Source organism: Misgurnus anguillicaudatus, chromosome 4, assembly GCF_027580225.2.
Source record: "Misgurnus anguillicaudatus chromosome 4, ASM2758022v2, whole genome shotgun sequence".
NCBI classification, from domain to species: domain Eukaryota; kingdom Metazoa; phylum Chordata; class Actinopteri; order Cypriniformes; family Cobitidae; genus Misgurnus; species Misgurnus anguillicaudatus.
The window spans coordinates 38,152,329-38,169,894 of record NC_073340.2 but is presented as its reverse complement, the minus strand read 5'-3'; the positions used below and the strand labels follow the sequence as shown (position 1 = coordinate 38,169,894).

Below are 17,566 nucleotides of genomic sequence, written 5' to 3'. Positions count from 1 at the left end.
CCTAGGGTTCGGTTCGGTGGAAAAAAAATCTAGGATTCGGCCGAACCCGAACCCCGCCAAAAAGCCCAGTATTCGGCCGAATCCGAAACCGAATCCTGGATTCGGTGCATCCCTACTTTATAATGGATGACGTGGGAATTACTTGGCCCGTCTGACCTTTGGATTATAATCAGTATAATCAAAGTACAGTAGAGAACACAGCAAAATTGGATTGGGAGCAATTTAGGGGCGGTTTCCCGGACAGGGATTAGACTAGTCCTAGACTAAAATAAATATAAGAGCTGTACAAACTAAAAAAAAATGCATTGACATATCTTAAAATACATCAGTGCTCTTTGTTTTGCCTTAAAATGCACACAAGTAATGTTTTTAGTAAGGCATGTTTGTTTATTTTTTCCTAATTAGGCTTAATCTTGGTTTAAGAAAACCCCTGTCCGGAAAAACACCACTTTGTCATTTAGTGTTTTGCGTTCATATTCTTAACTTTGGACATAGATTTATTAATATATTATTAAAATGATAAGATCATTAATGCATTGTCGGTAAACCATGCTTTCAATGAAACTGGCTTTAAAAACAATAACTCGTTTTAGTCATTTGTGCATTGCATGTCGTTACCACTAACGAGCACAAGATGGCAGATGACTTCTTCGCCACTATCATTTTGAGTCGTATTTTAAAGGAAGATTTACAAGCAATAGCATGCAATGATTTTACTATAGCCAACTTATTAAATGAAGATCCAAAATCAGGAAGTCAAATGCAGTTTGAGATTTATTAAGAATAGTGTGTTATATAACAGGATATAGAAGAGGCAGATCATTATTTTCACACTCCATCACAGCAGGTGGCGGTATGCACCTTTAAAGTTGGTTCGTAACCCGCCATTAAACCAAAAGAAGAAGATGAAGATTGTAAAGTCAGATCATCGTAAGCATTAGGTAAGCGCTTGCTCACAAGCTTATTAATAATTATATTGCAGCGAATGCGTTACGACAGGCACTGTCATCCTGACACCACACTGTCGTGTTGTTTGAATAATTAATGATATAGTGATCCAAGCACTACGTCGAGTTTGCCGTAAGCTTACCTCATAGCCATCATAAGCCAGGTACGCTGACGGAAGGGTACGTAACCACACGGAAGAGCCAAAAAGTACTATTGAGGAATACAAACACAAAAGAAGCAGCAGTAACAACAACAGAAAACAGCTTTGTTAGATAAATGGCCTTGGGCAAAAGTCTTTATAACTGCAATCACATAAGTTAGTGGAAACAGTGTCAGATCATGTCCAAATATGAGGGAAACTATATTCCTTTGTAGGCCTACTGTGTAGCATTATTAGAGTACGTTGGTCTATATAATTTCCTTGTTGATTTTACATTAATACTAGATTATTCACCCAGTGTTTATTCACAAGATTGACCGAAGCTTATTTAGATGACCAAATTATGAACAATGATCCACCCTGAGGCTGTAAGAGTGTGCCTGATGAGAGAATGCGTACTTGAAGCAGTTATAGGACTTAATATATTCAAGAAGACCAAGCGATCCTTATAGGACTACATGCAAAGCAATGTACTCCAGACCGCACAACTGGACATACAGGTACTTTTTAAAAAGCTCATTATTCTTCTTAACTTAAACATGCATGCTTATTCTTTCTGCTATTGTCTGTTTTATTATTAGTAAACAGTTTTGTTTAAAATTGTTAAAACATATTTATCCTATTTCAGATTATATTTTTGTTAAATATTTTTATTATCTACATGTCATGTCTGTGTTTATTTCAAGTGCAAACAGTAGAACTGTCACAAATGAATATACCTATGACTTTGCACCTGCACTTAATTTAGACATTTTTAAGCATTTTAGGTCAAAATCAGAGTGTAACTTTTACTTTTCATACTAAATGAAATATTCAGCCCCAAATAGCACTTGATTACAGAAGAGTTTTCACTTGTTAACCTGACCGATACAGCAACCATCACACCAAACATTCCAAAACCTGTTTCATTAGATAGAAACAATCAATGAATTTGGGCAACCAGTATCTGATTGAATACTATAGCTAAAAGTGTGTCACAGCTTTGTTCTGATCGGTTGTTTCTGTTTATGTGTTTTGTACGCTGTGTGTTTTGTCATTGTTTTTTTTTTTGACAGTTGGCCATGCACGTACCAGTCATTGTCTTAAGCCCAGGATACACTGCAAGATTTTTGCTCTCTTATAATATCCTTACCTTATCAAACTGTGCGACATGGATCATTTAAACTTGGATACGACAAGCATGTAGACTGTATAATGATGACACCTCTCTCATAGGTTGTGACGACTGTTACTCCAGTTAAGTGCAATGTCACCAGCATGTGCTAGTGTTAAACAAATACTGGTACGCTGGTCGACATAGGACCACCGAAGAGCCACGATCATAGAAATTGCCACAAATGTTTCACGATGGTAATCTTTCGTTTGGGACCGCCAAAAATCATGCAGTGTATCCCAGGCTATATCCTCCCCTCCGTCTAGTCATCATCTCATTAATTATGAGATGCGCTGTCAGTGCTTTTTCTTTCTGACTCTTCTCTGTTCTTTCCAGATTGTGCCCTGATGCCATCTGCCCCGTTCTACCAGCCTCATCTTCCCTCTCTATGCCTAGCTTCACATCGGTTGGCTCTTCTTTGGCTCTCTTCATCCCGTCTGCCTGCCTCGCTGCTCTCCCTGATAACATTTCCTGACTGATGCCTTGCACTCTGACTCTTTCTGCAAGGTGCCATTCTCAGCAGTGACTCAATTTAGTGCCACCCTGCTGCTTGGTGAGTCTCTGCATTCTGGAATTGAGATTTTCATTGCCCATTCAATAAACTGTTTTGTGCCTACAGTTGAGTCTGTGACTTTTTTTGACCAAGTGATGTAAGTAAGGTCTCAACTTTATACCTTTTAATATTGATTTCTAGTTACACAGTTGTCTTTATGATGGGCCTAGCATTTTTTAGAGAGTCTGTATTTCTGTTTCCTATGTCAATACTACCTATAACAATGTTTTTGGTTGAAAACAATTATAGGCCTTTGTTGCCAATGTTTGTTGTTTATGGGTTTTATTAATAATCAAATATTAAATAAGATTCATTTATAACTGAGCAAAAAAAATTAATCCTTTTGGAGTTTATATTCCATTATAATTTGCCTAATTCTTACTAGAGTACATGTAATAAAGTTCTGTTTTCTTTGTCATTTATGTTTTTACTACAGTACATTCTGATTGTATGAAGTTATAAGACTTAACAGTTTACAGGCTGTGATGTGCATTAGGCCTACATATACTAACATTCCTAGGTCATCCATTTCCCAGGGCAGCACAATAAACTTTACCATTTATGTGTTGCAGGCATTGCACTTCTGAGGTCATCACCATCTTTCTTCAGCCAACCAAAATGATTCTCACCAACCACCCCAGCTCTGCTAAGCTTGATGTTGGAGGTCTGCTGTTTTTGAAGCAGGGGACCACTGTCCATTAAAGGCTTCATAAACCATTTAACAAAATCACATAAGATAGGGTAGTTCATACTCCATGCGATGTGCCATACAATGGAAGGGCCATGTTCCTTATCACATCTGGATACTGCAAAGCTCCTGTCTCCACAACAATTTACAAACTAATCAATAATTAAATGAAGAAATGCTATGTAAAAGCAAAGATATTTCTTCCTGTGGAATTTGAGTCTTAAATTTAGTAATTACTGTTTTATGGCATAAATAAAAGTTAAATATTATATTATTTTAAAAGCATCATGTATCTTTTTTCATTCCTAATGTATTCTACTAGTAGTGTGTCAGGCACTTTAACCCTTATGAAAAAAGCCAAGGAAAATAGAGAGCATCATATCAAAACAACTGTTTATTTGCACATGCAACATTAAACTATGGTATACAACTCTGTTTTCATTACAATATTGAAAAGGATGAGTATTTGGAGTTAGTACTGCTTGCTCCATCTCCAGCAAAGATAAAAACATCCTAAGAAAAAGGACTCATTCACATAGTATTCCTCTTTTTACAACCGCAACACATTTTGCACAGACAACACAGCATCTGGAGGACGTATATGATCCTCACCAGTGTTATTTATTGTTTTTTCCTGTGTGTGTGTCTAATGATAATAAAAAAAATACTTTGAAGGATAAAGCAAAACTACTATATTTACTATAAAGCTATCTAAACCAATAGCAGCTTCATAAGACTTAAGGTGGTTATCAAAGGGACTAACAAACAAATATAATGCATATGGGTTGACCTGTGAAAACATAATGTCCTGTTTTCATTTGTCAGTTACCAGTTAGGCTTTAGAAACATGGTAAAGTTAAAGTGTATTTAAAAATATAGTTTGGAGAAATGTGTGAAAGTGGTCATGAATTTCAAGGGTTGAATGAGTATAGTTAACTGTTTAAAAATATGTAGTTGTAGCCTACTAATGCTTTTATAAAATGCTCAAAATATATTTTAGATTACATCCTGTGATATCCAAGCCTTCTTTCTTTCTGTGTTTTCAAAGCTCCACACCAGTAGGTGGTGGTAAAGAAAACCGTTTAGGTACGCGTTAACACGTGATTTACGTGTTAACACGCACTTACGTATTTTTAACAAGTTTTTGCCCTGTTGGCCTTCCATATAATGCGCGGCCAAGATGGTGAAGGCAGCCAACGTCTACTTTAAGCTTCAAAAACAATCTTCACAAGCAAATGGGTGACGTCACGGACACAACGTCCATATTTTTTACGGTCTATGGTAGCACCTCCTCTTTGGACGTCTAGCGAGCAGGCGCTTTACAAATTAGATGCAGCTGCTCTGAAGTAAGCACCATTGCATTACTGTCTTGGTGCCAAACGTTACGTCATTATTTTGAACAGTTATTTTTTAGAGACTGATGTTAATATTTCAAGAACGACAACAATGGGATGGGATCGTCAGAATCAAGACCAGAAACAAGAACAGCATCCGCAGCATCACAGATAAGCCTAATACAAGGGCGTTTGGGTGAGAGGGCAATAAAATACATTGGATTCCCCTACCGAATTAAACAACGATTTAATATTAAATAAACTCTTTTTAATCATGCACACTCTCAGAGAAAAATACATTTAAAATGTATTTTCATATTTTATCTTCCTAGAATTTGAAACCCCATGGAGGAACATTGATTGGGGGTAAGTACATTAAAATGACATCTATACCATAATGTTAAATTCTGTAGTGACGGCAAAGTGAAGCTCTTACAAGGAGCAAAGCAACAGGATTTGCCAGACCACGTGATTTGCCTGTCAGACGTTTTTCTTGATTTTCTGGACATGGATAAGTTGTTGGCTAAATGTTAATGTTTTGTTTTCTGTATATTGTTTTGTTTTTGCAATGTCCTATTTTGTTGTTCTAAAAAATCAGTTAAGAAGGGCAAAAATTCGAGTAAATTCGTCTAAAACACATCCTCAATTATGTATATTTCACATACAGTGTTAATGAATTAATGGAAAGATGAGCTAATAAATCCATATATAAAATATATGACAACAACCTGTTTATTGCATAGTAACTCAAAACAATAAAGATTTTGTATTATGTATTGTTTCTGTTTTAAACAAATAAAACACATGAAAAGAGGATGAAAATAAATGCAGACGCACACACACAAGTCATAAACATGAATCAGTTTCCAGTTTTTTTCAATACTTTCCAAAACAGTGTATGAACTATGATATAACTGCTCATAGGTGCGCACAACATTAAACCAGTAAAAATAAATGCTATCATTTTATTATTATTATATACCATGATACAATAAGTCATAGTGTCACATTTTATTTATTATGTTAACATGAACAGGACATCCCAGTTAGCAATGGGTGCAATATAGGCTATTTAATGGAATGATATGAAAGATAATAAATTGAACACTAAAGTTGTCTATCACATCGGTCCCAATTCCTTTCAGCAATTAAATAGTATAGGATCAACTAAAACCTAAGCCTTTTTCTAGAGTTGTATAATTGCCTGAATACAAGTATGATTTAAATCAGGCTTCACCTCAAAAGCCAAATATATTATCAACTTTTTTTAACCTATAAACTCTTGAAATACAACAGAAAAAGACCAACGCAAAACAATACACCTTAACAACCCAGAAGGGAGCTCTGTGTAGAGCATTTTAAATACTTAAATCAGATTATGAAGCAGTTGGTCCCTCCTTAAAATACCATAAAACCATGCATGTTATAAAAAAAGATGTTTAGTTGAAAAAATTGTGTAAGTAGTAAAACAATACAAATTCAAATGAAGCAGAAAGGCTTTTTAAGTTTAGAAACATTTGAGGACCCTCCCTTAACTCATAGTGGTTTGGTCAACATGGTGCGTTCAAAAGGGGATATTATCCCATCTAAAATGGCACGTCTTTGGGAAGGGGACTCCACTTTAACAGTTTTGTTAAGAGGGGATACAGCTATGGCAAAATCTCAGTCACGACAAATCTCTATGGCCAAACGAAACAGATCTTGAGCCCCATTGACATCCATAGTAGGAAAAAGAATACTATGGAAGTAAATGGAGTTCATGATCAATTTGTTTTCAAACATTCCTTAAAATATCTTACATTGTGGTTATCAGAACAAAGACATTTATACAGGTTTGTTACAACATGAGAGTTGGTACATGATGACAGAATTCACCACGGTTTGGTGAGAGAAAAGTTTCTAGTTACAGTAGCTGGGTTTCCATTCAAACATGAAGCAAATCTTTTTTTAAATTCACATAAAAAGAAAAACAAACAAATGTGAATTAGGTGCATTTGTTTGTTGTATGTTTGGTAACCTAGTAACCAACATGACTACTGAAACTCCAGTATGTAAAAAAGGAAAAACTCCAGTAAGGATCGACCGATATGGATTTTTCAGTGCCGATGCCGATACCGATTTTTGTTTCATCAGCCTTAGCCGATGACCGATACAGGCGGCCGATTTTCTTGAGCCGATATTTGTTTTGCTCACTCAATTTACATCATAAAAATTATGCAAAAAATGGCATGTTGTTTAAAAGAGATGTTATTAGTTTGCACAGTTCTTACATTTATTGTAGTCTAGGACTGGTCTAATCCCTGTCCAGGAAACCGCCCCATAGAGATGAAAAAAAAACCACTTTGTTCAGCTATGATCAGCTGTTAAGCCGAGCTTTCAATGTTGTTGTGAAAAGGTTGGTTGTTTTTAGTCACATGACCTGCAATCGCTTGCGGGTTCCAGCACCCTGTCTGTAAATTATGCCGGAAAAATCGGCAAACACGGCAGCCATGTATCGGCCGATGCCGATACACATAAAACTCGCAAATATCGGCCCGATATATCGGCCAGCCGATATATCGGTCTATCACTAAACTCCAGTAAGTAGACTGTCCAGAAATTTGATTAACTTTAAACATCGGATGTAGTGATTATTTTCTCTTTTATAGAGATAATGCTGAGTTATTAATAAATTAGTCATGACTAAAGAATGTAGTTTATTTTTCAATGAGTCCACTATGGTAGCGTTTATAACACTAGCTAAAAGTCATTGGGTCCTATACACCCGGGCGAAATGCGCTACACAAGTGTATTTTACATTTACATTTTGTCATTTAGCAGAGGGTTTTGTTCAAAGCGACTTACAAATGAGGTAAACAATAGAAGCAATCATAGCAACACAAGAACAGCAATACATAAGTGCACTGGAAATAGTCTCATCAAGTCCAACACAATATACATAGACAAGGGTATGTTAGTAATTTTTTTATAGATAAAGAGGAAGGTAAATAGAGAAAGAGATAAAGAGAAGGGTAACTAAAGAAAGATATAAATCTGTAATTAGGAAGTGAGGTAATTGTGGAAGAGATGGGTTTTTAGACTAGTCTTAAAGACAGCTACAGTGTCAGCAGATCGTGTCACCACCGGCAGATCATTCCACAGTTGTGGAACAGTTCCTGAGAAGGTACGCGTTAGTGTTTTCTTCCCTTTTTGAGATGGTACCACAAGCCGTCGCTCGGTGGCAGAGCGCAGTGATCGAGAGGGTACATAAGGCTCTATAAGCAAGCGAAAGGTAAGGGGGTGCTGACCCAGTGGTGGTTTTAAAGGCCAGGAGCAGAGCCTTAAATTTGATGCAAGCTGCTATAGGGAGCCAGTGTAACTTGACAAAGAGAGGAGTGACGTGCACCCTCTTTGGCTCATTGAAGACCACTCTGCGTTCTGAATCATCTGTAGGGGTTTGGTCGTGCAGGCTGGAAGTCCTGCCAGTAGCGCATTGCAGTAGTCCAGACTGGACAGGACAAGAGCTTGGACCAGGACCTGCGTAGTGTGCTCATTTAGGAAAGGTCTATTTTTCTAATATTGTAGAGGATGAATCTACAAGAGCGAGTGGTGCTGGCAACATGCTCTGTGAAGCTAAGCCAATCATCAATGACCACTCCCAGGTTTTTGGCCGCCTTGGAAGGCGTGATGGTCGAGGAACCTTGCTGAATGGAAAAGTTGTGCTGAATCTTTGGTTCAGATGATATGACAAGCAGTTATGTCTTCGCAAGGTAAAGCTGGAGTTGGTGATCCTTCATCCAGAGTGAGATGTCCCTCAGGCATGCCGAGATTCGGGCAGAAACCGTAGGATCATCAGGGTGGAACGACAAATGTTTCTTTTGCTAGTTTCAACTCGATTTTAGACAGGTCTTTTTAATGGGACACTGTCACGATCTGGAAACGAAGAAGACGAGGAAAACCCAAATGCAGACTAAAATAAAGAATACTTTAACACGAACACACAGAACCAAAACACCCACGAGGGGGTAAAACATTACAACATTACAACAGACACGAGAACTAAACTAACTAACATTAACACTGAGAACACTAAACTACATAAACTCACACAGGAGACCAGGAACAGGAATACACAGGGAACTTTGAAGGGAACAGAGAATAATACCAACGCACGGAGGACAGGACAGAAGGATATTAAATAGGGAATACTAAACAACAAACACCTGAAGCTAATCAAACATAAGGGAGCGGGAAACAAATCACGAACCCTGAGAGAAACGTGGACCGCGGAAGGGCATGTCACACAACTCTCTCAGGGCAGAGACGTACTGTCACAACCTAATCTCTCAAACTCGGATAAGACAAGAAATGGAGAGACCAGGTCGTGACAGTACCCTCCCCCTAAGGGCGGATACTAGACGCCCTCAGGAGGAGACACTAAACACAGGACCTAAAGTGAGACAAAAACCAAGAAAACAAGGAAATCAAAATCAATGGTAGACATGACAACATAATAACAGGGTTGGGATGGGCTAACAAAAACAATATACATGGAAGAGGAGGGGGAGTCACGGCAAAGTTTGAATGATGAAAATCAGTTTGTGTCCTAACAGTTTTATGAGTCTTTTTGACAGATGGAGAAGTCCGGGGGGAAGAACAAGAGTTCACAACAACGGGAGGGGACTGACGAGGGAACACCGGGGGCACAGGAAGTACAGGGGGCTCAGGAATCACAGGAGGAACAGGGGGCACAGGAAACGTGGACTGAACCGGACAAGACGGTTCCGATCCGCCGGAAAAGGCGGATTCCTCCACGTCCATAGGACGCACAGGTGACTTAGGATGCGCCGGCGACTCTGGACGCGCCGGCGACTCTGGAGACTTGGGGGAAGTAAATGGTACTGGCTGCCCGGGAGAGGTGTTCTTCCTCCTCGTCTTACGTCTGGGACGAGGAGCGGAAAGCGCCGGAGGAGTGGGAGAAGGCCTGACCAGACCACCCAATTCTGAAGCTGACCCACCCGACGCCGAATCCCAGGAGGCATGTCTCTCTCGTTTCCCCCTGAGACTGTAGGGTGGACCGGACACCGGTGGCAGAGACGAAAATGGCCTTTCTGCGGAAAACACTCCCACTCGCCGACGCTCCGGGATGGTTGCCAGAGGGGCTGGAAAAGAGGTCCTTCCTCCCTGGAATGCCCCTCTGGCCGTGGCACCTCTCCACGCGTTGCTTCCCCCGCGTCGAACCAGTCTTGTGCCTCTGAAAGCCGCATAATCAATGTTAGGATTAAGATCCATAGTCCGCTGGGTCTTAATTTTGGCGTTGGTATTCTGTCACGATCGGGAAACGAAGAAGACGAGGAAAACCCAAATGCAGACTAAAATAAAGAATACTTTAATATACACGAACACACAGAACCAAAACACCCACGAGGGGGTAAAACATTACAATAACAGACACGAGAACTAAACTAGCTAACATTAACACTGAGAACACTAAACTACATAAACTCACACAGGAGACCAGGAACAGGAATAAACAGGGAACTTTGAAAGGAACAGAGAATAATACCAACGCACGGAGGACAGGACAGAAGGATATTAAATAGGGAATACTAAACAACAAACACCTGAAGCTAATCAAACATAAGGGAGCGGGAAACAATTCACGAACCCTGAGAGAAACGTGGACCGCGGAAGGGCATGTCACACAACTCTCAGGGCAGACACGTACTGTCACAACCTAATCTCTCAAACTCGGATAAGACAAGAAATGGAGAGACCAGGTCGTGACAGACACGTGATTTATCGTTACAGCCCTACCCATTACTCATTACGAGAATAGGAATAACCCTTTTAAACTGTGCACTTGGAGCACAAACCATTTTTCCAGTCGTTAAATTAGCAAAAGTGGATTTGGACACGCCCATTTAGACTGTGTGGCGTGCCCTTTAGACAATGAGCTTAGATCATTAAAATAGGGCGCATTATGCTTAAAGTTTAATTAGTGGCTTGATTGTAAACAGCTTCAAAGAAATTGGGATAAATTAAAGTGCACCTATTGTTCGATTCACGTTTTCTGTGTAAGTGTGTATTAGTAAATGTTAATGATATGCAAAAGATACAAACCCTGAAGTAAACAATGTAAATCTCTTTTCTTGGACTACAACAAACACACGGATTGAAGGGAACAGTTTACTTTATGGGATTGGTGATGTAGACAAGACCGACATTATCATAATTCCTCCCACTTTGGACTCTCAGCCTGTAAGTTAACTCCTGTCAGCATAGCATTGTGACTGAATCTTTCAAACATGGTAAGGAGTGTCACATTTCCGGCTGACGTCAGAGGTTTTCAGATCAATCACAACGTACAGATTAGCTGGCCAATCAGGGACACAAAGCTTTTTTTTAAATCAGTGCATTTCAGGATGAGAGTGAAATCTGGAGCTACAAACCCCCCACCACCACCACTGTCAGATAAAATTTACGCACCTGGAGTGCATGCACGCATGCTCGCAAAATCCATTTAATAATTTCTTTAAGGCAGGTTATGTTTGGTAAAAAGTTTGCCTCAAGACTTTCGCAACTTGGATGAACATAAACACACTGTAATGATGTGTAGCTCAGTAATTTATATTACTATTTATATTATGCTGTCCAAACAAATTGATATCTAAATGACACCTTAAGTTCTTAATTGTGGTTTTTGTGAGTGAATATTTGACAAAGATTCCAGCATTTTTTTAAATCAAGTTACGCAATTACAATTACTGAAATTTAAATGAGTTCGTTACTCGCGTTACTCTATTTTGTAAAAAATAGACAACATATCTGACGTCGCAGGACCGTAGTTGGCGGCACAATGATTCATTACACTTCATCATAGCTGACAGTGCATATAGAATGAACATGAAAAATCTAAACGGGACAACATACCTTTGTTCAAAAATTGTGCGCAAGTCATAATCCATCCGGACTCATGTTTGTAAATTATCTTCGCCAAGCAATCCCGGCATGACATTAACTTGCATTTGTAGTCCACAAAAGTAATAAATCTGAAAAATGTTCATATATTCTTAGATGTTTATATCGGCCTTCATGGAAGAAAACGATCCGCGATTGTTGTTTCCCCTAAAATATTCACACTGCGCTGTACGCCCGTGTTAAAACTCTATAGTATGTGTGAGCTCGCTTTTAGTTTTAGTTTCAGTCTCTCCGTATCCGAACAAACAATCCACTCGCTCTGTGTCCGTCCGACAAAACAATCCACGTAGCCTACTCCGTTTTCTGATTAAATATCTTCCTTTAATCCCGTGTATCATTTAAATCCAACAGAAACTATATACACACAGTATGACCAAAGAGCACAGTCCCTGCCACGAGCTTCACAAGCTGTGTTCCAATTCAAGGGCTGCACCCTACTAAGGATGTGATAAAAGGTGAGCACTCGGTCTTTCAAGGCTCTCAGAAGTTCGCGAAGAGAACTGAAATGAGACGGTCTAACCTTTGGAGGACCCATAATTTGCATCACCTGCTGCACGCAGGACCTGCTGCGCCTGTCAGCAGGACACAGCAGAGACGTTTCTAACTTATTAAAATGAATATTAAATCAGAAAAATTATAATTTATTTTAGAAAATATGACATGTTGACACAATTGTCTCCAAATATTTAAAGAGACACTACACAATTATATATTTTTGTAAACATGCAGAATATTTGTCTAAATGATCTAAATGATATACATAAATAAAGTAAGTTTACATATTAAGATAATTTCTAACAAAAATATTCAAAGGTTGAATCTAAAGCAAAATAGCCTCCTACAGTATGTGATATATTAGAGTCTTACGTGTAAAATAGCCCATCCATATCATTTTATTGTTTGACTGTTCAGTACTGTTCATATTTACATTTAAAAAGCAGACAATTACTTTTGATATACAGTAACTGGTAGAGTAATTCAGTTACTTTTAAAAGAAGTAACTAGTAACTAACTAATTACTAATTTTCAGTAACTTGCCCAACACTGCATCTGTCATGTTCTGTATTACAGAGAATTCTTGTGTCTCTTGTGTTTTCACAGGCAGAAAGCAGCATTAATAAAGCGTTTAGAAGAGTTTACTGTATGTCATCCAGATGTACAGTGCATTAAGATCCTGCTAGTTGGACAAGTCGGAGCAGGAAAGTCCAGCTTCATTAACTCAGTTAATAGTGCCTTGCAAGGACGGATCACTTCTGCAGCTCTAGTTGATTCATCTGCTGCCTGTAGCAGTCAAAGTTTCACACAAAGAGTATGTATTATTTGTCTACACACATGTTATAATACTGAAGATTATCGTGAAACAACCTGAAGGAAAGATAAAAGCAGTTGCTGAGATGTTTTGTCAGAGCAAAAAAGGCGTTATGTCCAGGATAATCTGTAAGCATGTTTGCCTTTTTGTGATGTTGTCTTGAGTTATTTAAATGATTTACTTACAGTTGTATTTTTTGTTTGTTTGTTTCATAGTTAAGTACACACAGAGTCCAGACTGCAAACCGTTATTTGAATTTTGCCTTTTGTGATACAATGGGTTTAGAATCTGAAGCAGGACCACAACCAGAAGAATTCACCAATGCTGTATTTGGCCATGTGAAGGAGGGCTATAAAGTAAGAAACCATCACATTTATTGTGAAATTGTAACATTGCAACATAAAATTTGTGTGTGCAATATGTTTGATATTTTTTAATATGGGTTCATGTTTACCAACTTACTGCAGTTCAATCAAGAAAATCCTTGGCACAGGCAATATTTTGAAAGGCACCCCCATCTCAGTGACCAAATTTTCTGTGTGGTTTACATTATTGCTGCAAATATGATCGATTTAATGAATGAGCGACTTATTGAGAAGTTGAGGATAATCCGCAGAACAATCAGTGACAGGGGTAAGTCAATGCTCGTAATTATTTAAGATTATATATATATATATATATATATATATATATATATATATATATATATATATATATATATATATATATAATACTTCAAAAATAACCTTTGTGTTTATTGAAACTAGTGGGAGAATGTGAATCGTCAGTAATCAGATATTATCATCAAGCAAAATACTGTTCAGTTCCTTTCGTTGTGTTTAATTAATGAGGCACTTGAAGACAAAATATATCAATGCAGAAAATTGGTCATCCATTGGTCATCCTGCTACTTGCCCCCTCTCTCCATACAATCAATTTACCTAGCAGCAATAATAATAGCATAATAAAGAAAACAGATGTAATCACCAGTGCATACATGACCAAAATAATATATAATAAATTAATACTACTTCAGCTTGTACTTGATAAAATGCTCCAACACCAAAAAACTAAGTTTAATTAACTGTAAAAAAAACTGTTATTGTTTGATGTTTAAATGAAAAAGATTTGCTTGCTTTATGTGCTTGCTCTTGTTGCACACATTCTTCTGAAAACTATCGTTTCTATTGGCTGACTTTTATATGTTTACCATCGACTGTAAAAAATATAAACGCAGTGATGTCAGACGTTTGCGAAGAGCATTTTCAAAACCCAAAGTTGCCGTTGCCATCATGAAAGCACGTCACTCCAACATAACCGAAAATGGACAAAGAGCCAGGATGTGAAATGGCTTCTGAAATGAATAAAAGGTAGGGCTGGACTTGAATTCGTCCATCGAGAATTGATTGGATTATTTGAAGTTGGGTCATGTTGCTAATTTCTGCAATCTTTTCCCAGACCCTGCCCACTTGCCATACCATATGACCGGAAGTAAAGACAGCTCGTTTTGAGGAGGGGGGAGTTTTGCTTTTTTGAATAAAGATTATGAGGCCACAGGGCTCCAGACTATAACTGTTTTCACTAGGAGCACAGTGGCCCCCAACTGAAAATTTTAGGGGCACAACCAGAAAATTTAGGGGCACATACCGTAAATCAACATGCTAACCAAATATTCACATTTCTACTAAGTAATACACTGTATTACTAATAAATACTTTGATGATAGATGCAGAAAGTACAATGTGCTGTTTTAAATTCAGTGTCACATCACAAAAAAATGGTCAAATTTACTGGTCGCACATGTGGGATTGGATGTAAAATTCAGTGGCACAATCTCAAATTTTGGTGGCAAAATGCCACCATTTGGTTACAGTCGGGAGCCCTGGGCCACATGAATTTTTAAAAAATAATAAAGCTCACAGATAAGTCATTTGTAAACATACCACAATAGTTTTTCATTTCAATTTCATTTTGACTTTATTATAATTCAAACAGATGAGTTACAAAAAAATTCACCCCCCTCACAGTTGTCATGAATTAGCTATATAGACCAAAGCTCTTTTTGTACCAGCCTCTAAACATAATTATTTCTATGGGTTTGACTCCCTTTTGGAACCAGTCTCTAGCAAACAATGATGAATTGCAGTTTAAGTCACTTTAACTTGGCTTCACGATAGAGACCGTAAGGTTGCCCCTTGGTGTTCACTGACTTCTTTTCAATGAAGAGTTTGCTTTTGGAGAACGATTATTTATGACGTTTGTATGCCGAAAATATGTTGATTTTCTCACAAAAATCCATCCAGCTATAATTGATAGAAAAACACAGTGCAATCACAACATTTAAAATGAAATTTTAGTTTTTTTTTGTTCTAACAAAAATGTTTGCTTCTTTTAGACCATTTGCTGTCTGTATCTATACAATTGTTGTAGGGATTCCTCAAGTCACTGTTATGACCAAAATAGATGAAACATGTCCACTGGTGAAAGGTGATTTAAGAAAGATCTATATAAGCAGGAAAATCAAACATAAGGTATATGAAACCATTCATTATTCTAGTTTACTTGCTTAAACTGTCATTTAAATTAACAAATTTTAACATTTTGGTTTGCTTTCTGTTTCCATTTAGATGGAGTTGTGCAGTCATATGTTGGGCGTGCCAGTGAGTTGTATATTCCCAGTGAAGAACTACCATGAAGAAATAAACACAGATGATAACATTGATGTTTTAATTCTTAATGCCGTTGAGCAAATTGTACATTTTGCCAATGACAGACTGATGGAAGAGAAGCAGGTGCGGATCTACAGGGTAGATACTCTAGAGCATTGACCCTCCACCTGCCCCCCCCCCCAACTTGGGTGATCCAAAAAACTGTACTTGTAAAAACAAACAAACTGCCAATATGTCCAGAAGCTTTTCAAAACATTGAACTAAACAATACATTTACCGAAGTGAACAATACATTTTTAATTTTAAATGTATTCTTAGCCCCCCCTCCCTTCAAATACTTAGCCACGCCCCTGATTCAAACCTGCAAGCGGTGTTCACATCGAGTCTGCTGCGGTGCGGAGGTGGCACTGCGACTCTCGGCTGGAGCGACCGAGTCAAGTGAGTTTTCCCAGGTGTAGTTTAAATGCACGTTTAACTTAAAGTTAAATTTGTAATGAATGAACGTAGGATAATGTATGCTAAAGGGCAGAACATAAACCGCCCCTAAACGTGTAGCACAGAATGAAGGAAATCCACAGACGATTGACATCTGCTGTTGTATACTGTACTGTATAATGTAAGTGCTTCTTACAACACACACAACATGAGTTTTGTCTAAAATGAGTTTGTATTTCATTTAAATGTACACTGTCAATGCCCTCAGACCATCTTAGGAGATTCTCTGAGTTTAGTTAAGTTTAATATGCATAGTGAATGCAAAACTCTGTCAGTTTATTTGTCTGATATTTCAGACAAGCTGTATACATCAACATTGAGACTTGAGTTAATTTCATAGAAATGCTTGTCTGTTGGGTTTGTCTAACATCTTAAATATTGTTTGTGTATGTTGCAATTTTACACATACATACTGTATAATATTGTATAAGTGCCCTTCATGAGTATTGGGACAATACAGGCAAAATTTCTCTGTTTGCTTGTGGAGTCAAGAAATGTCTAAACATTAAAAGATAATTATGAAACAAAAGTACAGAATGTCACATTTATTTTTTCACCTGTATTAACATACAGAATATACCAGCTCAATGGAACAACACATTTGTTTTTTAATACTTCTATTTAATGTGGGTATATTGAGACCATTGGCTCAGAAGTGTAAAGACTTCTATCTATTAGACATGTTTGTATACGTTATGTACTGCATTCTTTGGTGTAATACATTGTACTATCATGAATTTTACAAACATAATATGACATGGGCTTTACTACCAGTTTTTGCTTCGTCTTAGCTGCTTTTTGTTTGCTTGGTGATTTTTTTTGCTGTAAATTAAAAATTGTTTTTGCACAATATGGAATGGAATAATCAACAATTAACCATAAAGAAGCCTTTAAGAATACTTTCTTAATTTAAGTAGACACATTCTTAATATACACATGTTCAGACCCTGTCTTACGTTTTGTAAGCTGTGACGTTTTTATTGTCCTCACACAAGACAAAAATAGACTCCTGTGGCAGATCTGACTACTTGTATAATACTTTAATGGTTACTTTAATTCAGTCATGCATGGATTGTATGGAACCAGATTTATAAGATCAAGATATATTTAAATAATCAAGACTCAATTAAATGAAAGGCATCAAGAGACATACAATAATACATTAAATGTAGTGTTACTGTTCATGCAGTACAATATATAAGACACAAGTATGCTTTAAAGAAGAAAACTGTATAAGGTTAATACTGGATATAATAACACTGTCTCTACTTCTGCTCCATTCAAAACATTCACAATG

At 37.6% G+C, this 17,566-nt stretch overlaps 1 protein-coding gene, 1 long non-coding RNA gene and 1 pseudogene across 3 annotated transcripts; 2 read left to right on the top strand and 1 right to left on the bottom strand.

Moving 5' to 3' along the window:
- Positions 1-720: 720 nt before the first annotated feature.
- Positions 721-3,776, top strand: LOC129452843 (uncharacterized). Of its 2 annotated transcripts, none has more exons than XR_012369369.1 (4): positions 721-941; positions 1,394-1,608; positions 2,598-2,814; positions 3,387-3,776. It is a non-coding gene; the product is annotated as an uncharacterized lncRNA (long non-coding RNA). The 2 variants fall into 2 exon arrangements; XR_012369370.1 differs by lacking the exon at positions 721-941 and adding an exon at positions 1,328-1,346.
- Positions 3,777-6,914: 3,138 nt separating this feature from the next.
- The window catches only part of LOC141363751 (uncharacterized), a 118,989-nt pseudogene continuing 108,337 nt past the window's right edge, over positions 6,915-17,566 (bottom strand).
- Positions 12,972-16,870, top strand: LOC141363750 (interferon-induced protein 44-like). Its single transcript, XM_073867306.1, has 5 exons — positions 12,972-13,105; positions 13,321-13,461; positions 13,573-13,738; positions 15,536-15,636; positions 15,733-16,870. Exons 2-5 carry the CDS (start codon positions 13,381-13,383, stop codon positions 15,931-15,933), a joined length of 549 nt encoding a protein of 182 aa, XP_073723407.1. The 5' UTR covers positions 12,972-13,105; positions 13,321-13,380; the 3' UTR covers positions 15,934-16,870.